The sequence below is a fragment of the Danio rerio genome, chromosome 15, assembly GCF_052040795.2.
Source record: "Danio rerio strain M-AB ecotype USA chromosome 15, GRCz13ab, whole genome shotgun sequence".
NCBI lineage: Eukaryota > Metazoa > Chordata > Actinopteri > Cypriniformes > Danionidae > Danio > Danio rerio.
The window spans coordinates 2,917,952-2,942,728 of NC_141035.1; the positions used below are offsets into that span (position 1 = coordinate 2,917,952).

Genomic DNA, 24,777 nt, shown 5'->3' on the forward strand with positions numbered 1-24,777 from the left:
AAGGGTTTTCGAGACTCCGTCTCACACGATTATGTCATTAAACTGTTGTATAAACGCAATATAACACTAGTAGCAGTGCGATGTGGCTTTATATCGGCACTAGTGGGGGCCACTAAGGAACTCATATATATACGGCTGAAGTCAGAATTATTAGCCCTCCTGTATTTTTTTTTGTAAGATTTTTTTATTAACACATTTTTAATCATAATGGTTTATAAACTCATTTAACTGATTTATTTTATCTTTGTCAAGATGACAGCACATGATTTTTGACTAGATATTTTTTTACATTTACATTTAGTCATTTCCAAATCCAAAGCGACTTACAAATGAGGACAAGGAAGCAATTTACACAACTATAAGAGCAACAATGAATAAGTGCTGTAGGCAAGTTTCAGGTCTGTAAAGTCTAAGAAGGAAAGTATTAGTAATTTATTTAATTATTTATTTTTTTATTTTTTTGGGTACAGTTAGTGGTATATTCAGAGAGGCAATTGCAGATTAGGAAGTGAAGTGGAGACTACATAGTTGAGTTTTTAGGATACTATTCAGCTTAAAGTGACATTTAAAGGCTTAACTAGGTTAATTATGTTAACTAGCCAGGCTAGGGTAATTAGACAAGTTATTGTATAATGATGGTTTGTTCTGTAGACTATCACATAAAATATTGTTCAAGGGGGCTAATAATGTTTACCTTTAAATGGTTTTAATAATAAAAGACTTTCTTCAGAAGAAAAAATATTATAGGAAATACTGTAAAAAAAAAAAAAAAAGCTTGCTCTGTTAAACATCATTAGGGAAATATTAAAAAAAGCCAAGAAGAAAAAAAATTCACAGGAGGGTGAATAATCTTGACTTCAACTGTATACATACAGTGCTCAGCATAAACGAGAACACCCCCTTTTGAAAATTGAAAGCATTTAAACAAAAACGTTTCATTAAACAGTTTTATTCATTAAAATAACAGTTTGGCCACCAAACACCTTTCATGAATAGAAAGATAATACATTTAAATTCAAACGAGTTAAAAAAACATTATAAACAAAAAAAAAATTGACATTTATTTCTTTTTAAGTAATTTTCAAGTTAAAATTGCATGCAAGCTTAATTTAATCATCTAATCGTATTGTCTTGATCATCTTCAAAACTTAAGACAAACACTTTTTTTTTTACAGTGTGGTCGATCCATATGTGTTTTTTAAGATCTCCAGAAAGCATAATGTATAGTATAATGCAAACATAAATATACTGTAATTTACTTGTCACGGTTGCAGGTTTGTGCGCTCTTCCTGAGCGTCTGTTTGATCATGTTGGTTTGTTTTTGTTCTCCACGTGTATCTGTTTTGATCACGTGTGATGACGGCACTCTGCTGGCTTGATGAGCCCGCCAGCTGAGGCTCATATTCGGGCCTATATATGGGCCACGTTTTCTGTGTGTCTTTGTCAGTTCGTTAGGTGTGCTTATGGTGTGCTGTTCTGTCTGTGTGCTTAGGATCTAAGGACTAATTTCTGGACCCTGTTTCCTGTCTGATTCCTGCCCGATCTCTCCTAGCACTAGCACCACATTTATTACTTGCTTTTTGTTTGACTGTGTCAATAAATATTATTTTTGTTAAACTCGCACTTGGATCCCCCTGAACATTCTTTTATTCGTGACATTACTGATGATAATAATAACAATAAAAATAAAGGCAAAAAGTCAATAATTGCATAAAACATTATTAATAATCCAAGTGTTAAATTATATTTGATATAATTAATAGCTTTCCTGTGAAATTGAAATATATTTAGAATATTTTGCAAGTGAGGTTTAATAAAGTAAGAACATTTTCTATAATATTTTGTTCTTAATTATTTTATTATTTGTCTTTTTGTAATACGACTATTATTAGTCTTATTTATTTTAGTTTGGATGAATTTTATATCAGCATTATTGTCTCCTGTAAGAAATTATTATTTTTCTCGTCTACAGCAGTTCCCAACCCTGTTCCTAAAGCCACACCAACAGTACACATTTCCCACCTTCTCCCTTTTTTTTTTTGTAAGCTAATTTCTAAGAAAAGCGTGTTTTAAATAAATATTTTTTATGAATATTATTATTATTATTAATCAAACACACCTGAATCAACCCATCATATGGTAAAAAAACTCCAAAACCTAAAGTTAATGGCAAAATATGCACTGTTTATGTGCCTCCAGGTACAGGGTTGGAAATAGCTGGTTTACAGAACAAACCACTGTTGTCCAATGACTTGCCTAATTAACCTACAGTAGGTAAACTAATTAACCTAGTAAGCCTTTAAATTGCACTTTAAGCTGAACAGTGTGAGCTGGTTGTACTAAATACCGATAAGCAAATTGTACTAGAATGTATGAATGAGATCGAATAAAATACAAGTTAGTCACTGATCAAAAAGTTTTGAATTGGCGTAAGATAATTAATGCATTAGTTAACATGAACTAAATGCCGAGTTCAGACTGCAGGATTTTCAAAGTCGTCGTGTCACAGATGTTTTCACACTGCATGATTATCTGCGCTAGCGTTTCATCGCTGCTTTGTTTACACTGCAAGATGGATCGGCGACATGGACATTCACATTGCATGACTTTACTATAGGAAGAATCGCCGACAACTTCGTCCAAACTACGTCTCACAGCCAAAAACACGTAGTATATCTTTTGTTATTAACTACATAATGAGAGAGAAGCCTTTAATGGGGTAGAACATGTACATGTTTGCTCACCTGGGTTTAAAGGGAATTAGCCATTTCTCCTCAACATTAATAATAAACTAATTTCTTTCTGTATGAAACGTCAAACAGACACGGGTGCTCCTGAGTCCTGTCAAACCTCCACTAGTTTTTCCTCCATTTCGTGGGTCCAAATAAACCGAAAAAGAGCGCTTTTAACTTCCCCCAGCCTCCCGCTGGCCTGCAGCAGGTATACAAACACGCACACACAAGTGAAAGCCGCTCTCTCATTGGCTGTAGGCGATCGCTGATGTTATTTTCAGTCAAAACTCAATTCACACGGCATGATTTGAATCGCCGACAGCTCCAGATATTCAGCACGCCAAATATCTCACAGGCATCGGCGACTCATCGGCGATTCTCTCAGATCGCGTCTTTGATTGTTCATACTGCGTGATTGTCACTCACGTGCACGAGCAGCGATTTGCCTGTGATTTCAGGCATTTGTCGGCGATTTCTCAAAACCTGTCGGCGAGCCAAAATCGGGGCTAAAATCACGCAGTCTGAACTAGGCATAATGGTGAACAATGACCAGGGCCAGACGGAATCTGCGGATGTTCTTTGCTATTTCTGCTGAGAATTTCGGTAAAAATCTGTGGATTTCTGCTGAGTTATTTTGGGAGTATCCAGCGGAGTATCATAACTAAAACCTTAACATATGAAATAAAAAGTATAATAAATTACTGAATAAAAACAGAATAAATTTAGATTTACACACATTTACTCAAGTAAATAAACAGAATTAATGATGGGCTAAAAATCTGCAGAAATCTGCGGAATTCTGCGCGCGCAGATTCCGTGTGGGCCTAACAATGACTTACAGGGAAACTATTATATAAGAGGTTAAACAGTTGAGTGGTAACAGTGTGTGAATATAACCAGGCTCTAATGGTGAAAATGTATTTCATTTTTGTATAATCAGACTTGATAAAAACAGTCTGCAGTAACACTTTGATTGGCGTTCTCCTTTTGTACATGCCATCAGAGTGAAAAAGCCCCACCCACTAGTGACCATCTCTCCCTCATTAGCATAGACAGTCCTGAGTAAGAAGCAGCCGTCAGCCGTTAAGAGCTTGTTAGTGTTGAATCTGCCACTATGCTGATACATAGGCATTTGTAGCTCCACCCTCTTTTGAAAACAACAGTCTCATTTGAATTTAAAGTGACAGTCATATATATATATATACACATACATACATACATACATACATACATACATACATACATACAGTTGAAGTCAGAATTATTAGCCCCCTTTTTTCATCTTTTTAAAATATTTTCCAAACCATGTATAACAGAGCAAGGAAATTTTCACAGTATGTCTGATAATATTTTTTCTTCTGGAAAAAGTTTATTTTGTTTTATTTTGGCTAGAATAAAAGCAGTTTTTAATTTTTTTAACACCATTTTAGGGACAAAATTATTAGCCCCTTTAACTATATTTTTTCATTATCGTATCATATTTTAATTTCCATATCATTATACAATAACTTGCCTAATTACCCTAAACTGTCTAGTTAACCTAGTTAAGCCTTTAAATGTCACTTAAGCTGTATAGAAGTGTCTTGAAAAGGGTGATGCAGTGGCGCAGTAGGTAGTGCTGTCGCCTCACAGCAAGAAGGTCGCTGGTTCGAACATCGGCTCAGTTGGCATTTCTGTGTGGAGTTTGCATGTTCTCCCAGCGTTCGCGTGGGTTTTCTCCGGGTGCTCTGGTTTCCCCCACAGTCCAAAGACATGCGGTACAGGTGAATTGGGTAGGCTAAATTGTCCGTAGTGAATGAGTGTATGAGTGTGACAGGTCGGCGGGAAGGTGTAAAAAAAAAAAAGTCGATATCATATGGAAAAGTCTAAAAATGGAGGACTTGTTCCAAAAAGGGCCGACCCCGCAATCACACGGGACTAAGGCCAAAGAAGAAGAAGAAGAAGAAGAAGTGTCTTAAAAAGATCTAGTAAAATATTATTTACTGTCATCATGGCAAAGAGAAAATAAATCAGTTATTAGTGATGAGTTATTGACACTATAATGTTTAGAAATGTGTTGAAAAAATCTCTCTTAGTTAAACATAAAATCGAAGAAAAAATAAACAAGCAGTCTAATAATTCAGAGGGGCTAATAATATATATACAGACTTCAACTGTGTGTGTGTGTATATATATATATGTATATATATATATATATATATATATATATATATATATATATTTATTTATATTAATTAGTTAAAACATTAATTTTCAACTTTTTAAATTGACAATTAACATTAGTGTGAAGTAAAATATTTTAAAATACAGGCTAAATCACATGCTCATTTGCAGTATTTAAAATGTTTCATTACATCTAAAACAATTAAAAATAACATGCACATACTTTAAGCACACTCAAATTGGCACCTTGTTCTTATACAACGTACACATAAAACATACTTTAAGAATAAAAGTAGTGCGTTTTCTGTAAATAAATTAAAATGCATGAATAGTATGCTCGAGTTCCAGTATATTTTTTAAAAGTGCAATTACGCTTTTTTTTTTTTACCAATGTACTTGTAGTATACGTTATTATAAATACATTGAAATGCAAACCAACACATTTGGTTCGCCGGCAGCTAGCTCTCTGCAACTCTCACATGGTCGCCCACTGAAGCTAAGCAGGGCAGTACCTGGATGGGAGACCACATGGGACAGCTAGGTTGCTGCCGGAAGTGGAGTTAGTGAGTCCAGCAGGGGTCGCTCAACCAGCGGTCTGTGTGAGTCCTAATGCCCCAGTATAGTGATGGGGACTTTATACTGCTCAGTGAGCGCCGTCTTTCAGATGAGACGTTAAACTGAGGTCCTGACTCTCTGTGGTCATCAAAAATCCCAGGATGTCCTTTAAAAAAAGAGTAGGGGTTTAACCCTGGCATCCTGGGCAAATCTGCCCACTGGCCTCTGTCCATCATGGCCTCCTAACCATCCCCATATCATAATTGGCTTCATCACTGTCTCCTCTCAACCAATCAGCTAGTGTGTGGTGTGCGGTCTGGCGCAAAATAGCTGCCGCCGTGTCATCCAGGTGAATGCTGCACACTGGTGGTGGATGAGGAGAGTAAAGCGCTTTGAGTGCCCAGAAAAGAGCTATATAAATGTAAGAAATTTATTATTATTATTATTATTTAGAATGCACTTTAAATAAGTTATTTGTGATAATTGTGCTTTAAACATACTATCTACATTTCAAGCACATTTGTAACATATTTAAGAGCATTATTTTTTTTACCTGGGAAGCCTGTTTTAGAGCATCAAACCGGAAACCTTGCATGTTATTGATGTTTGGTGTTAGTTAAAATATTAATATACAGTTGACGTCAGAATTATTTGCCCTCCTGCTCATTTTTTTTCCCAATTTCTGTTTAAAGATTTCTTCAGCACATTTCTAAACATAATAGTCTTAATAACTCCTTACTAATAACTGATTTATTTTATATTTGCCATGATGACAGCACATAATATTTAACTAGATATTTTTCAAGACACTAGTATTCAGCTAAAAGTGACATTTAAAGGTTTCACTAGGTTAATTAGGCAAGGTAAGTCATTGTATAATGATGGTTTGTTCTGGAAAAAAATGCTTAAGTGGGCTAATAATATTGACCATATAATGGTTTTTAAAAAGTTAAAGATTAGCCGAAATAAAACAAATAAGACTTTCTCCAGAAGAAAAAATATTATAGGAAATACTGTGAAAATTTCCTTGCTCTGTTGAACGTCATTTGGGAAATATTTAAAAAAGAAATTCACAGGCAGGCGAATAATTCTGACTTCAACAGTATATTTAGTTAACGCAGATTAACTAATGCTTAACACATGTGTTGCTCACTGCTAATTAGTCAATTAACTAGCATTAACTAACACAACACTGAAGTGCAACCACGTTAACTTACAAATACACTCTTATACTGTTTATATTAAAGGGACAGTTCACCCAAAAATCAATGTTAACTTGATATAACTGATGTTATATATGTATAACTGTTATATATGTTTTATGAGTTTCTTTCTTCTGTTAAACACAAAAGAAGATGCTTTGAAGAATGCTGAAAACCGGTAACCATTGACTTCCATAGTGTTTGTTTTCATGGAAGTCCATCAGCATTCTTCTAAATATCTTCTTCAGTGATCAACAGAAGAAAGACAGACATAAAGATATTGGAAAACACTTGAGGGAGAGGAAACTGCGAGTAAATGTTCATTTTTGGGTGAACTATGCCTTTAACAATTACATCTTAACACAGATTATATCCTATAAGTGCTGCGCATGCCAAATTAGCCGAATCAACCAAATAAAAAACACAAGAGTCTAGAAAAAGCCTAAATAGCGATCTATATACCTGTACCGGAGAGAAGAAGAAGAGGGAGAAACGGCAGCCCTTCTGGCCCATGACTGACCTCAGTTCAGCTCAGCTCAGCTTCTGCTAAATCTCTTATATCTCATTACTCTTCTGGGCTGAGCCAATGAGGAGATGCTGAGGCCTGAACACCAATCACATGACATGAGGAGAGCGCTGCAATACTGCATCTCCACCAGCAGGCGGCGGCAGAGTTTGACTACTGTTTATTTGAAATAGTCATCTGCAGTCTGCATTATGTACTGTACACTGCATGCACTGTGTACTGTAGACAAGATAGACAAGGTCATGCGCACACTCGTACAGTTCACACATTTTGGCTGTTGGGTGAAATCATTTGGACTCTAGAAAAATGATTTAAAGATGATTTATTAATCAAGTTTATTGTATATATATGTGTGTGTTTGTGTGTGTGTGTGTGTGTGTGTGTGTGTGTGTGTGTGTGTGTGTGGTATTTTTATTGAAATAACTTAATATCCTGAAATAACTAAAATTATAATTATAAAACAAATCACAAACATTAAAATATGATAAACTTTTTATTGAAATGATAATAGCCCACGGTTGGACGAAACCTGCAAAAACAATAAATAAATAAATAAATAAATAAATGTGCAAATAAATAAATAAATGAGTAAACAGATCCATATATTCAAGCATAAATCAATTAATCAATAAATTGAAACTCAAATAAATTAATAAATATATATAAAAATCGACAAATTCCTGAAAAAAATAAATATAGATAATTAATAATAATAATTTTAATAATAAAAAAAATAATAATTAATAGTGCGGACAGGTAAATAATTAAATAATTTACACAAATGTTGGGGGAATAAGAAAATGCGAAACTGAAGAAAACCTTTATTCATTTCTTGAACGCATTTACTTTTCCTCAGATCAACATGCTAATGAAAGGGTCTCTATCAATCATCAGAAATGTAATGCTAATTTTTTTTTAAGTTCAACCAATGATGAAATAAAGACCGCCTTCAGATGATTAGCATGTTGAGCTAATGTAAATATGGTTTAGCAACTAAGTTAAAAATTAAACAAACATTTAAAAATCAATTTTCAGTTTAGCATTTTCTTATTCCCCAACAATCGTGTAATTTATTTCATTATTTATCTACTCACATTTTTTTATTATTTATATACTCATTTATGCAGAAATTTGTTGATTTTAATATATATTTGTTTGTGTATTTATTTATTTATTTATTTATTGTTTTATGTATGCAGGACTTTTTAGATTTATTTACTCATTTATTTATCAATTTGTGTATTTATTTATTCCTTGTTTTCGCAGGTTTTGTCCTCCATAATAGCCCTGGATACTTATAATTCAATCGAATCAATAATAATAATAATAATAATAATAATAATAATAATAATAATAATAATAATAATAATAATAAATATACAATAATAGTGATCATAACAATAATAAACAATGATAATAAAAATAACAATAACAAAAAATAATGATAATAAATAAATAAATAAATAAAAATGACAATTAAAATAATAATAATAGTAATAATAAATAATAATAATATTTTTAAATAAACAGCAATAATAATAATAACAATAATAAATAATGATAATAATAACAACAATAAAAAAAAAAAAATAATAATAATAATAATAATAATAAATAATAATAATAATAATAATAATAAATTAGTTAATAAAAATAAATATTAATAAAATAATAATAATAATATTAAGAATGTTGTAAGCAATTTACAAGTAATAACATTTAAATGATAAGAAACATAAAAATATTATATATTATTTATGTTATGTAGTTATACACAATAAAATGCCACATATATGCTATATATAATACTATAATTTATATATTTGAGTATATATTCAATAATTTTCGTTTCGGCTTAGGGGGCGCCACAGTGGAATGAACCGCCAACTTATCCAGCATATGTTTTACGTAGCGGATGCCCTTCCAGCTGCAACCCAGTACTGGGGAACACTCACACACACTCATTCACACACATAAACTACAGACAATTTAGCTCACCCAATCCACCTAAAGCGCATGTGTTTGGACTTTTGGGGGAAACCGGAGCACCCGGAGGAAACCCACGCAAACACAGAGAGAACATGCAAACTCCATGTGAGGCGCCAGCGCTACCCACTGCACCATCAAGTAGATACAGAGAGAATAAATATTAATATAATTGTACTTTAAATTAAATTAACTTTTTATTGAACAGATTATCATAGTATAACTAGACTTCTTGAAATAATTAAAATTACGTCTATTAAAACTGCACAGACATACAAAAATTATACTGCTTTTAAAATGTATTAATAACTCAACATGTTTAAATGAAACAAATTTAAACTATTAATCCAAATCCCCATAGTATCTCGATACTAAAATAGCACAGATATGCATAAAATAAATATAGTGCATAAATAAACATATGATGACAATATGCCACATTTGTAGTCTATGTACTGATGTACCTATGTAGTAACATACTTTCAACACTAGAGGCCAGGACAGCTTCAGAGAGATTATACACCTTGTTTTGTGTCAAAAGATTTACAAAAAAAGTGTACCAGTTCCCTTCATGTTACATGCGGTTACTTTAAACTGCACACATCTGAGCAAACAGATTCATCAAGCTGATTTCCTGTTTCCTGAATAAACACTCGCTTCCGAAACGATACATGAAACTGATAAGCAGCCACAGAATGAAGACGACAGCTTTCAGATGACTCATCAATGACTATGAGTTTGTGTGAAATGAATAACAGATCTGACCTGTAGTTTCTCTATGAGCGGTGAACTCTTCATCTTGATCTTGGCAGGATGAGGACAAACAGACGACTTCTGAAACGGAAAATATATATATTTTTAATGAGAACAAATTCATTATAAAACTTGATTTGAGGCAAAACAAGTTAGGAATAAAGTACATCAATAAAGTGCATGTTCTCCCTGCGTTCGAATGGGTTTACTCTGGGTGCTCCGGTTTCCCCCACAGTCCAAAGACATGTGGTACAGGTGAATTGGGTAGGCTAAATTGTCCGTAGTGAATGAGTGTGTATGGATGTTTCCCAAAGATGGGTTGCAGCTGGAAAGACATCCGCTGCGTAAAACATGTGCTGGATAAGTTGGCGGTTCATTCCGCTGTGGCGACACCGGATTAATAAAGGGACTAAGCCGACTAGAAAATGAATGAACGAATGTTCTCGTATGATTTCCAATTAGCCACTGAAGTGACAAAAAGTAAAAGAGTTAAATGTCGTAGTAAGATCTTGCTGGAAATACACAGTGCATGCTCACCTCTTCAAGTTCTTCATCTCTTTGGTCATTAATGGCCAGTGAACATGGGGGTCTCCTCATAGACTTCACCTGCAGAGTGGATACATAAACTATTAGTGTTCATGCGCTGACATTATGGAGATGCTCAGATGTAAACAACCGCACGCAACAGAAATAATGTCCAGTATAGAATATAAAGTCCTGCTGCAGTGGAGACAGAATGAATATTGTGTCAGACTCCATCATGAGCTTGGAGGACTTCATCCATACATCTCTGACATGACTCAAATCACTGATTAATAAAGTCATCTGGAATGGCAAAGAAAGCGTTCATGCAGGACTCCCAGAGTTCATTAAGATCCTTTGTGTTCATCTTCAACGCCTCCTTCATCTTACCCTAGACATGCTCAATAATGTTCATGTCTGGTGACTGGGCTGGCCAATCCTGGAGCACCCTTTGCTTTCAGGAGCTTTGATGTGGAGGCTGAAGTATGAGAAGGAGCGCTATCCTGCTGGAGAATTGTCCCTCTGATGTGGTTTGTAATGTATAATGGGCAGCACAAATGTCTTGATACCTCAGGCTGTTGATGTTGATCATCCACTCCGCAGATCTCTTGCACGGCCCCATACTGAATGTAACCCAAACCATGATTTTTCCTTCACCAAACTTGACTAATTTCTATGAAAGTCTTGGGTACATGCAGGTTCCAGTGGGTCTTCTGCAGTATTAGTGATGATTGGGATGCAGATCAACAGATGATCCATCAGAAAAATCCACCTTCTGCCACTTTTCCAAGTCAAGTTATTTGTTGCCCATACAATTGGCATCCACGACAAGGCTTTTGTCAGGTAGTGTATGCTGTCTAAACCATGGAAAAGTGTGTGTAAGCTGTTAAATCAAATATAGAAGGATTTAAAAAGAGAAAAAATGTGTATTATTCTAACAAACTGATATTGTAGTCAGTAGCTGGCAGTTTACAACATTCTTCAAAATATTCAAGCAATAAACACAAACAGGAACAAGTGGAAACACCCGATAACAGAAATGTAATATTTGGGGTGATCTCTTTAACAACACAATGCAAAAAAAACAATAAACTTAATTGACAAAATATTCAGAATTCATAAAAAAAACTGCTGCAAACAGAAAACCTGTTTTATCAATTGTAGTCTCTCAATTAGTCAAGCTTACAACGATGCATATTGTTGTTTCTAAAAAACAAAACTCCTCCGTGAAGAGAATCAAGTATCATTTGAATGACTATCAACCAATCAGAAAGAAGCAGAATTGCGTCAGATGTTCCACTACCTCCTTGTTTCCTGGCATTGGCAGCGCATGAGCTTTGAGTTTTCCAGCCAACTGGGCCACCGACGTCTTGACTGGAGCTTCCTCCTGAAACAAACACAAACTCAGTCTCAACCAAATGATTTTCTAGTCCACACGATCAAGGGTGTTTTCACTATATTTTTTTTCTACACAGGTTGGCCGTTTGTCTACCCGAACACTGTCAGGTGACTAAAGATGGTCAAAAACGCCAAGCTGACAGAAACAAAACTAGCTGAGTGGAGTATACACTAACCTGCGCATTATTCAGTCACAAGATGGCACCAAACAGTCAAAAACGCGAAGCTGTCAGAAACTAAACTGGCTGAGTGGAGTATACACTAACCTGCGCATTATTCAGTCACAAGATGGCGCCAAACAGTCAAAAACGCGAAGCTGACAGAAACTAAACTGGCTGAGTGGAGTATAAACTAACCTGCGCATTATTCAGTCACAAGATGGCACCAAACAGTCAAAAACGCGAAGCTGTCAGAAACTAAACTGGCTGAGTGGAGTATACACTAACCTGCGCATTATTCAGTCACAAGATGGCGCCAAACAGTCAAAAACGCGAAGCTGACAGAAACTAAACTGGCTGAGTGGAGTATACACTAACCTGCGCATTATTCAGTCACAAGATGGTGCCAAACAGTCAAAAACGCCAAGCTGACAGAAACAAAACTGGCTGAATGGAGTATAAACTAACCTGCGCATTATTCAGTCACAAGATGGCGCCAAACAGTCAAAAATGCCAAGCTGTCAGAAACTAAACTGGCTAAATGGAGTATAAACTAACCTGCGCATTATTCAGTCACAAGATGGCGCCAAACAGTCAAAAACGCGAAGCTGACAGAAACTAAACTGGCTGAATGGAGTATAAACTAACCTGTGCATTATTCAGTCACAAGATGGCGCCAAACAGTCAAAAACGTCAAGCTGTCAGAAACTAAACTGGCTGAATGGAGTATACACTAAGCTGCATATTATTCAGTCACAAGATGGCGCCAAACAGTCAAAAACGCGAAGCTGTCAGAAACTAAACTGGCTAAATGGAGTATAAACTAACCTGCGTATTATTCAGTCACAAGATGGCGCCAAACAGTCAAAAACGCCAAGCTGACAGAAACTAAACTGGCTGAGTGGAGTATACACTAACCTGCGCATTATTCAGTCACAAGATGGCGCCAAACAGTCAAAAACGCGAAGCTGACAGAAACTAAACTGGCTGAGTGGAGTATACACTAACCTGCGCATTATTCAGTCACAAGATGGTGCCAAACAGTCAAAAACGCCAAGCTGACAGAAACAAAACTGGCTGAATGGAGTATAAACTAACCTGCGCATTATTCAGTCACAAGATGGCGCCAAACAGTCAAAAATGCCAAGCTGTCAGAAACTAAACTGGCTAAATGGAGTATAAACTAACCTGCGCATTATTCAGTCACAAGATGGCGCCAAACAGTCAAAAACGCGAAGCTGACAGAAACTAAACTGGCTGAATGGAGTATAAACTAACCTGTGCATTATTCAGTCACAAGATGGCGCCAAACAGTCAAAAACGTCAAGCTGTCAGAAACTAAACTGGCTGAATGGAGTATACACTAAGCTGCATATTATTCAGTCACAAGATGGCGCCAAACAGTCAAAAACGCGAAGCTGTCAGAAACTAAACTGGCTAAATGGAGTATAAACTAACCTGCGTATTATTCAGTCACAAGATGGCGCCAAACAGTCAAAAACGCCAAGCTGACAGAAACTAAACTGGGTGAGTGGAGTATAAACTAACCTGCGCATTATTCAGTCACAAGATGGCGTCAAACAGTCAAAAACGCGAAGCTGTCAGAAACTAAACTGGCTAAATGGAGTATAAACTAACCTGCGTATTATTCAGTCACAAGATGGCACCAAACAGTCAAAAACGCGAAGCTGTCAGAAACTAAACTGGCTGAGTGGAGTATACACTAACCTGCGCATTATTCAGTCACAAGATGGCGCCAAACAGTCAAAAACGCGAAGCTGACAGAAACTAAACTGGCTGAGTGGAGTATACACTAACCTGCGCATTATTCAGTCACAAGATGGTGCCAAACAGTCAAAAACGCCAAGCTGACAGAAACTAAACTGGCTGAATGGAGTATAAACTAACCTGCGCATTATTCAGTCACAAGATGGCGCCAAACAGTCAAAAATGCCAAGCTGTCAGAAACTAAACTGGCTAAATGGAGTATAAACTAACCTGCGCATTATTCAGTCACAAGATGGCGCCAAACAGTCAAAAACGCGAAGCTGACAGAAACTAAACTGGCTGAATGGAGTATAAACTAACCTGTGCATTATTCAGTCACAAGATGGCGCCAAACAGTCAAAAACGTCAAGCTGTCAGAAACTAAACTGGCTGAATGGAGTATACACTAAGCTGCGTATTATTCAGTCACAAGATGGCGCCAAACAGTCAAAAACGCGAAGCTGTCAGAAACTAAACTGGCTAAATGGAGTATAAACTAACCTGCGTATTATTCAGTCACAAGATGGCGCCAAACAGTCAAAAACGCCAAGCTGACAGAAACTAAACTGGGTGAGTGGAGTATAAACTAACCTGCGCATTATTCAGTCACAAGATGGCGTCAAACAGTCAAAAACGCGAAGCTGTCAGAAACTAAACTGGGTGAGTGGAGTATAAACTAACCTGCGCATTATTCAGTCACAAGATGGCGTCAAACAGTCAAAAACGCGAAGCTGTCAGAAACTAAACTGGGTGAGTGGAGTATAAACTAACCTGCGCATTATTCAGTCACAAGATGGCGTCAAACAGTCAAAAACGCCAAGCTGACAGAAACAAAACTGGCTGAATGGAGTATAAACTAACCTGCGCATTATTCAGTCACAAGATGGCGCCAAACAGTCAAAAACGCGAAGCTGACAGAAACTAAACTGGCTGAATGGAGTATAAACTAACCTGTGCATTATTCAGTCAAAAGATGGCGCCAAACAGTCAAAAACGTCAAGCTGTCAGAAACTAAACTGGCTGAATGGAGTATACACTAACCTGCTCATTATTCAGTCACAAGATGGCGCCAAACAGTCAAAAACACCAAGCTGACAGAAACTAAACTGGCTGAATGGAGTATACACTAACCTGCGCATTATTCAGTCACAAGATGGCGCCAAACAGTCAAAAACATCAAGCTGACAGAAACTAAACTGGCCGAATAGAGCTTAAACTAACCTGCGCATTATTCAGTCACAAAATGGCGCCAAACAGTCAAAAACGCAAGTAGGTGATTGTCTTCAGAAACATTTTTGTTGTGGTTGAAAATCTCTTCACATTCACTACGGCTGAAGCATTTTTCTTAGACAGGTCATGTTCTGTTTTCAAACTATTTTAGTCAGGCAGAGCTGATGTACATTGAGTTGTTATTAATGGGTTATATGCCCAGACGTGTTGTTCAGCCACTGAAATCTCAGTTTAATCTCAATTTAAGATCTCAAAAAGCGTACACAATGGCCTTTGGTGGATTTGCAAAAAAAAACACTGCATAAAATCGTACCTCCTGGCACATATTTGGCGCTCTCCAGAAATGTATATAGGGGTAGGTTTTCAGAATGAGCCTGGGTTGTGTACATTCCCCAATCTCACCCAAAACCTAAACCTAACTAATACCTTACCGTTAATAAGCAGCTAATTAGAAATTTATTGAGCTGAAATACTTAGTTAATGATGTGTTAATAGTGTACATTAAGATAAAGTGTGACTACAAAAACATGTGTCATGGCTGAGCCTGTGTGCTTAAAGTTATCCCAGAGTCTGCTGTAAAGCCTCAAACTCAAGAGTAAACACTTGTTCTTGGCAGGAGCTGATCTTACACTTGCCTTTTTCTCTCTACGTGGCTCAGCCAGCCTCCGCAAACAGAAACGCCTCTCTCCCACAACATTCTTCCGAAAATCTCCCAGATATACGCACTTTAATAACACTCTTTATTTAACTAGTTTTCCACCCCACTCCTCCGGCCACCAAAAACACGCCGTGTCTCTTAATTTCTCACACTTTCTGAATACCCCAGCAAACATTTGTGCTTACATGCACAGAAAGAAGACGTGTTTTTGCTCAGTCCACTTCCCTCCATTTCCTGCAGTTCCTTCTCTTCACCCATGATAAGCAGAAATCCCCCGAGACCACCCAGCCCTTGACTCGTTATTTTGGCGCCCACGATTGTTAACTCTTTCCTGTCCCTCGAAAAACAAAGCCGGAGTAAAAAGGGTAAAACTTCACAATAGGAACAATAGGGTTGAGTATGTTTAATGTCTATTTCTTAGCTCAGCCTTCTTGGTATTTTTGGCACAGAGGATTGGAGTAGGCATGGGCCGGTATAAGGGTGCTTTCACATCTGTAGTTCGCTTCATTTCAGAATCAGAATCAGGTTTATTGCAAGGTGTGCTTCACACACACAATGACTTTGTTTTGGCTACAGAAGCTTCGGGTATACATAAAGTGACAAGTGAAAACACAAAATAAATATGAGAAAAAAAGATGACAAACATTAAACAGAGATGAAGTTAGACAAGAAATCTGGATGTTGAATTGTATGTACAGATTTGTTATAAATATACAGGTTATACGGTGCTGTGTACTAATGCGAATGTAGAAAGTATTGCATTGTATATTGATATAAGGTGCTTTGTACAGCTGCGTATAAGAAAGTATTGCACATATTTATTGCACAGTCTGGGATATTTAGCCGTTCATGAGGTAGACAGCCTGAGGAAAGAAACTTTTCCTGTGTCTGGCTGTTTTTGTGCTTGGTGCTCTGAAGCGCCGACCGGACGGTAACAGTTCGAACAGGTAGTGTGCTGGGTGCGAGGTATCCAGAGTGATATTGCAAGCCCTTTTACTCACTCTGGAAGAGTACAGTTCTTGAAGTGTAGGAAGGGTAGTGCCAGTGATACGTTCTGCAGTCCGGACTATTCGCTGTAATCTACTGAGGTCGGTTTTGGCAGCTGAGCCGTACTAGACGGGGATTGAAGTGCAGAGGATGGATTGGATGACAGCTGAGTAGAACTGTACGAGCAGCTTAAACTCAGGTTAAACTATCTCAGCTGACGAAGGAAGAACAGTCTCTGCTGGGCTTTCTTCACAATAGAGTCTATGAATGTCCCACTACAGATCCTAAGAGATGGTGGTGCCAAGGAACCGAATTTGATTCCAAGGGCAATAAATGATACATTGTTGCATTTTCTGCCGTCTTTGGGTCATTCTTACACCACACTGCCGGCTTTGGTCCGAACCAGTTGAAAAGAAGCAAAATACACTCATCTGACAAAACCCACATCTCTCATTGGCCAGATGTTGTTGAACATAGTTCCTAAACTGTTATCTATTGGTCAGAATTCACAGGCGGGAAAATGCCAATGAACTTCGGCAAGTAAACAAACTGGCAGACATAAAATGTCGCTTTTGACTAAGGAGGGACGACTGCGCTGACTGATTGTATCCCTGCTTTAGACAAACTATACATTTCGAAAATGAAGCGCGGCTGGAAAACAATGTTTTAATTAGTACTGTCAAAATTAGTGCGTTAACGCATGTGAATCATTTGAAATATTTAACGTGTAAATAAAAAATTACGCAATTAACGCAGTTGCAGGTTTTTTTTTTTTACTTCCTGTTGTGGTGGAAGTGCAATTGTTTGTATTCAATACTTTATTATTATTATTATTATTATTATTATTATTATTTTACATATCTGCAATGCCAGTATTTTGCCTTTTTTTGCCGTTCACTTAGAATACAATGTAGAAATCAATGTTTTCTTTATTGGCATTGATTGTTTAGAAATTTAAATGGCATTAACATGCCTGTGTTTTTATTTCTGTAATAAATATGGCTGTCAAGCCAGGATCTTGATGGTTTATTGTGGGTATGTTGTTTACATGAAGAAATCTGTGTTACAAGTTAAACAAAAATTCTAATAAACAATTATATTTTGAATTTCAATAGTTTTTGTCTTGCGTTTACATTAATTTTACATTTGAATAGCCAAAATTACAAGTTTCAGTCTTTTAAATGCGATTAATTGAGATTAATAAAAAAAAAGTGTGATTAATTAGTTAATTTTTTTAATCGATTGACAGCACTAGTTTTAATGCAAGGCACGTCACTTCAGGAGGAGGCGTGAATTAATTTAGCTAAACTGCGACATGGTCATCTTGCACAAATATTACCAAATATTTTTCCTCCATATCCCATAATGCACAGCGCATTGGCCTACGGCAGCTGGATTAGTCCAAAAGGCGCAGTACTTTTTACGTTTTGGTCCATTTTAGTTCGGATCATTTTCTCAAATGGACATGAATTTAGTATTACAGTCAAGCTGATTTTAAAAAGCCATCTATATTTTTAAAGAAAGCAGTTAAATGTGCAAAGTATGACCTAAATCTGTAGGGCAGAGACACTTTTAACCCTATGTTTGGATAAGTCTGCTGGGCGGGTGGGAATTATGGGCTCGTTTTGGGAGTGGGAGTACAGAGAGCTCTATTTTAGGGTGCTGTGGCTTGAGAAATGAACCGCAAAGTCTTGTGAAGGTCTGGGTCAGTGATACTTGAGCAAAACCATGTCAGCGGACAAGGATCTTGTGCAATTTGTGGAATGGGAAACACTGGATTAAACTGTGTTAAAGTTACAGCAGGGTTTTAAAGACCTTTATAAGACCATTATGAATAAAATTTCAGACTTATGCTGCATAAGTTAAAGATAAGTGGTGGCACAATGGCCACACAGCAAGAAGGCCGCTGGTTTGTATCCCGGCTAGGCCAGTTGGCATTTCTATGTGGAGTTGAAGACATGCGCTATGGGAATTTAATAAACTAAATTGCATGTAGTGTGTGTGAGTTTTTATGGGTGTTGTCCAGTAGTGGGTTGCGGCTGAAAGGGCATTCACTGTGTAAAACATATGCTGGAATAGTTTGTGGTTCATTCCACTGTGGTGACCCCTCATAAATTACAGTAATAAGCCACTTTAGACCTCACCACTGTTTAGCTAATGGTTTATGTTTAGCTAGTTAACATATAGCAGTGTACTAGCGAAGTATCACTTTACGAAGTCACACTGTGTGTAGTTTTTTTTTTACATGGTTGCTTAAAGTTCCTATGAAATTAAAAGGAAATCTATCTTGAAGATATCTACAAGCTAGTGTGCTTCAAAACAGTAATAAAATTAGCATTTTTGAAAATAAAATCATCCAAAGTTTGCAGTTTGTCAATTCCGGCTAAATGGATTAACGATTTTTGTATCTCATACTTCAGATACAAATCAAATCTTCTGACCAATCAATCAAATGCTCTCTAGTATGAGACATGCCCCCCCACCCTTTTTAAGATTTACTTTTGGCCTTTTTTAGATAGGAAATTATTAGATAGGACAGGAAGCGAAGTGGGAGAGAGAGAGGGGGGTAGGGTTGGGAAATGTCCTCAAATGGGAGTCGAACTCGGGTCGCCCTGACGTGCTACTGCACCATATGTCAATGCGATAACCCCTGGGTTATTGCGCCGACATGCTCCGCCCCCTTTGACGCATCTCATAAAGGCTGATTGATACTTCTGCGTCAAGCGCATGCGTATGCTACGGCGCAGCCTACACATTGACGCATAGCCCTACGCCGTGGCCGTCGCTGACATGCACCTCTCAAAAAATTTAACTACACGTCGCAACAACGTGTATCGCAAGCTCTGTGATTGGTCGGCTTGGTAGCGCTGACAAGTCAGGGCGGAACCGAAAGCCGCGTGAGTGGTGCGAGCCCAATGGGGCGACTGTTTACAAGTGTGGAGTCCTGTAAAGGAGCTCCGGATGGAAAGTTTTGTTTTGTGTTTACCTCATAGTTAAAGTTGTTGCACGTCCACCGGTTCCTGCCTAAAAATGAGCGAGTTTGAGCCACTTGTACATACCAGAAGTGTTCAGAAAAAAACAAAACAGAAGCAAAGAAACTCGACGAGGAGGAACATTAACACCTCACTGCCAACTAGCGTTTAAGAAGTGTTAATGCAGACCAGCAGAGACAGCGCGCAAAAGTATAACTACACAACTATGCTCGTTGCATGCATCGTGGGTTACGCCAGTCACTTGATGCAGAAGTATAAACCAGGCTTAATAAATAAAATAAAATAAATTTTGATAAAACAAAATGCTATTGGCTGTTTTTTTAAAAAGTCCCGCCCTGTTTTTATGTTTCAGTTGAGATCACGTCAAACACTGAATAAAAACATTGATTGACAGGCACCATGTTTGTATAATAACACATGTCCACAGAACTTTTTTTATGCAAATAAACTGGGATTAAAATATTTGTTCCAACTCTCTGTGATTTTTATGTTTAAAATGTTTTTAAAACAGAACATGTTTGTAATAAAGGCTGCATGGTGTTAGCAAATGCTAATATGTCTGTGTGCTGCCAAAGGCATTTGTGTGAGACTCGTCATTTCAGAAAGGCTTGAATAAATTAGACCACAAATACATGAAATAAACATACTCTGTATTTTTGAGTAATGAGCTGTATTTCAGCTTCAATCGAGTCCCTGTCACTGACTGCTGTTTATCTGATGTAACGCATGAGAAGCACACACACATGTGGGAATGGTGGGAATGAAGAAGCAGCTCATTTGCATTTAAAGCCAGAGGCTAGAAAAACAGCTACACTGTACTCAGACACCAAAATGGGCAGCTTCTGGAGGCTATAATAAATTATCTGATGGGTATTTTCAGCTGAAACTTTACAAACACATTCTGGAGAAACCAAAGACTTATCTTAGATCTTGTAAAAGAGATAAAATAGGTGCCCTTTAAAGGTTATCACGGTATTCTTTGACATGTACTTTCCTAATCACGAGTTAGAAAACCTTACAGCGGACCTCCTGGAAGACTAATGAAATCCTTCACATTGGAACGCTCCTCAAGAGAGTCTTTGTCATCGTCAGCAGACACATGATGCACATGATGCAGTTTATCTGAATCCATGCTCTCTGGAAATACACCTCCGAGAGTTCAGACGAGGTTCAAAACCACTGGATGTCATGAGGATGTATACTGTGTATGAGGTAAAGTGGAAACCATAGACAGTACACAAAGATAAAAAAGGCAAATGAAGGTGAGGTAAAAATAAAACGGTAACACTTTATAATGACTACACACTATGAATCATTTATTAAGCAATAGCAAATAGTGAACTCATTATCTGTTAAGCATTACCTCTACATTAATCACCATTAGTAAGCAGTTTATAACTGCAGCTACAAAATCTCTATTCTTGACTTATAAGCAACTATATAAACCACTTAAACTCTGTGATGTCATCGACTTTCGCTTTCAGATTTAAAGGGCTAGCATTGCACCAGACCCCCGTAAGTGGTGTCGTTTGAAAGTGTAGAATCAATATTTTATGCACATATGCATCATTTTGGTTTTTATTCTACTGTATAAAAGTTATTTACACTTAAATACACAGTATTTTGGATACCTGAGCTGGGTATTTTACATTGGTTCATTTTTATATTGTTTTATATGACACATGTACAAGTTATAGCTTAAATGAAAGCTCTTGCCGGTGCTCATACGGTTCTAGCATTCTTTTTACTGAATTATATTCATATGCCAAACAGTTGTTGAATGAATTGTGGAGCTTCCATGGTGCAGAAGTGAAAGCAATACATTTATGATCAATAAGCAGCCCAAGATAACACAGACAGCCGTCATCTCTTACCTTATGCTGTGCGCTTCAGGGCCATTCTCCTCTGTTTTTGAGGTGATGTGCATAAGTAATCCTTTTATATGTCTGATGTGCTCCAAACACAGTGAATTATGTTTGATCAAACAAAAGAATAGTGAAATATGTAAACAAGGATCGGTCGTCTCTGTGGCTTGTACAGCACCTCTCATCAGTTGGAATGCAATAACTTTTGCATAGATTATAGTGGAGACATTTTTCTTTTTTCCTATGATTACAGACATGTGCAGGAACCACAAAAATTAATTACAGCACGCTAGACCACACACAACCTAAAAGGTACACTTTCACATTTGAGTTTATAAAAAAGAAATACAAAAAGCGCCTCTTTTTTAGGTGTTTATTATAACACAGACGACATATACAGATATTTTAAACACTTTCAATAGTGTTTTATGAAAATTCAAAGGGTTTTCTTTAAATTTATACCAAATTTTTGCATTTACACCTCTGCATGTGGATTTGGGAAGCTTTTAAATTTGGGTAGGCAAAATCTAGGCGGAAATCTCCAAATAGCAGCAGAGTTTAAGTGGTTAATGATTGTACTTTCATACTTAGTTAATGATTTATTTTTCATTACTAAATTAAGTATTACATTATTTACAAACCATTTGTATTTAATAGTAGTTGAGGGTTTTTAGGATCAATCAGAAAGAGTTAGTACATGATTAATAAACTATTGAAATCAACATTTATATGTCTTATTATTAAGACATACAATTAATTATTATTAAGACATATAATTAATTAATTAAGACATTACAGTCCAAAGACATGCGGTACAGGTGAATTGGGTAGGCTAAATTGTCCGTAGTGAATGAGTGTGTGTGTAAATGTGTGTGTGTATGTTTCCCAGAGATGGGTTGCAGCTTGAAGGCTGGGCCACGTCAGGATCACATTAATTTTGTCTGGGCTGAAGCAAGACCACCAGTGCTGCATAACTACCTGAAGTGCCCTCATGCAATCTGGATACACAAAAAACTTCAAAAGGGTTTTACTGTTTTGGTGTTTCAGGGCAAAGTTGAGATTTGAATAGAATTGCCCTCTTCTTTTCTCTCTACATGAAGATCTACTAGCACACAGAAGCGATTTCTCCCATGAGAACGACCCTCCCTGTGTTTCCTCTTTCTCAGTCATTCCTCTTCCTCTCTATTATGTAAACTTTTCAGGCATTAACATGAACACGCTCTCTACGCTTTCCATTCACTAGCACACATCAAACATTTGGACACACCTACTCATACTCTGTGCAGTTCAGAACTGTAGCGACAATGGAAATACAAAGAGAAGTGTGGAAATTTCATGCATCCCTACTGATTTTTAATGTGTGATAACTTTCGAGCCGGGCGTCACAGTGGCACAGTGGGTAGCACGATCGCCTCACAGTAAGAAGGTCGCTGGTTTGAGTGCTGGCTGGTTCAGTTGGCATTTCTGAGTGGAGTTTGCATGTTGTCCCTGTGTTGGCGTGGGTTTCCTCCGGGTGCTCTGGTTTCCCTCACAGTCCAAAGAGATGTGGTATAGATAGTTGACTAAGCTACATTGCTGTAGTGGCAACGCAGTGGCACAGTAGGTAGTGCTGTCGCCTCACAGCAAGAAGGTCGCTGGTTCGAACCTCAGCTCAGTTGGTGTTTCTGTGTGGAGTTTGCATGTTCTTTCTCTGCGTTTGCGTGGGTTTCCTCCGGGTGCTCCGGTTTCCCCCACAGTCCAAAGACATGCTGCAGGTGAATTAGGTAGGCTAAATTGTTCATAGAGTATGTTTGTGTGTGTGTGTGGATCTTTTCCAGAGATAGGCTGCGGCGCATCTGCTGCGTAAAAACCAAGTGTGCCGCAAGCCTACGTTTGAGTGAAGGTTTCGGCCATTAGATCGCCCCCTGGGGGCTGGCTGCAGTACAAGTCATAAAGCCCGCCTCCTCCGTGTTAATGAAGGAGACTTGAGCCCAAATAAAAAAAAATATTACACTTGCAATAAAATGTCCTGAAAGATAGTTCTGGTGGATTAAGGCACTGGTTATTGTGCTGAAATAGGTGCAGATCTTCATTTTTGTAAACAGTTTGTTTTTAGCAGTAATTTAATGCTGGGCGTGTCATCGTGATTGACAGCTGTGATTGACAGTTTCTCAAAGCGCGGCGTCTGAGCTTCGGCAGGAGACTGAAGTAGACTGAAGTGTTATTATTCGATTTCTGTGTTATTTTACCATGACAAAATGAGTTCAGCAGTAAACTATAGTTTCTGACATACATGATCCTGGTGGAACACTGTTTATTCGCTAAGTTCAGGGCTTTTTTCGGGCTTTATTAGTTTGCTGATACACGCCTAACCACCCAGATAGCAAAACACAGTTCCGGCTAGATTCTCGCCTGCCGGAGACTTATCTCTTAGAGCTCAGACTGACTAATGTTACCTCTGCTGGACCTACTCCGGATGCCTGGACTCACTACCCAATTTCAGCCCGAGTCAATCGAGCCAGATGCTGCGGCCGAGCGAGCAGGCGCTGCCGCATGCGAGCTGGAATCAGCCTGCGACGCCGCGAGTAAGTTATGCGCTGCGGCCCGGAGCTGGCGCGATTGAATATATAAAACCCTCATATTTGTTAACGTTATTACATCCATTTGTGTTGATATGACAGCAAACGCATGCTGAGAAGTTCGGGGGGCGTGGTTGATTTTACATAAAGCGTTTGATTGGAAGCTCGACTCTGCTCATTTTCGCGGCTCCTCCTCTGGCTCCATCAGACAGTCCTTCTGCGCATGTCTGGCTCCAATTTCAGCAGTCTTTTGCGACAGTTTGTGCCCGTCAAGCAGGCGTTTTGCCCTCAAGGCGTTCAATGGGAAAAAGGGCTGTCGCGTCGTCCATATTTTTTACAGTCATTGGTAAAAACATGCTGGATAAGTTGGCGGTTCATTCCACTGTGGCAACCCCGATTAATAAAGGGACTGAGCCGACAAAAATAAATGAATGAATGAAATTGCTGTAGTGTATATGTGTGAATGCAAGGATGTGCGCCGTATGGAGGATGGGAGAATCCCAAAGGATATCCTTTACGGAGAACTCTCATCTGGGAAGAGAACCACAGGACGCCCATTTCTGAGATTTAAAGATGTCGTGAAGAGGGACATGAAGGCCCTCGACATAAACACCAAGTCCTGGGAAGACCTTGCAGCAGACCGCCTGAAATGGAGGTGCACCCTGACCAAACAGCTCAAGTCAGGTGAGAAGAACATGATGCGTGCGTCAGAGGACAAGCGAGT

General features: G+C 37.8%; 1 protein-coding gene and 1 long non-coding RNA gene across 4 annotated transcripts in view; one reads left to right on the forward strand and one right to left on the reverse strand.

Moving 5' to 3' along the window:
* LOC147833556 (uncharacterized) overlaps positions 1–24,777 on the forward strand; it is a 486,957-nt gene that overhangs the window by 135,217 nt on the left and 326,963 nt on the right. The gene's annotated exons all lie outside the window — the stretch shown is intronic.
* Positions 1–24,777, reverse strand: part of zgc:153184 — a 45,681-nt gene that overhangs the window by 10,394 nt on the left and 10,510 nt on the right. Inside the window, exons 1-5 of one of the 3 annotated variants that reach the window (XM_087283305.1) lie at positions 15,853–15,919; positions 14,949–14,958; positions 11,743–11,826; positions 10,455–10,523; positions 9,930–9,998 (exon numbers count right to left, since the gene is read on the reverse strand). In XM_087283305.1, the coding sequence (XP_087139431.1) occupies positions 9,930–9,998; positions 10,455–10,523; positions 11,743–11,826; positions 14,949–14,958; positions 15,853–15,908 (288 nt within the window). In that variant the 5' untranslated portion in view covers positions 15,909–15,919. 3 annotated transcript variants of the gene reach the window in all.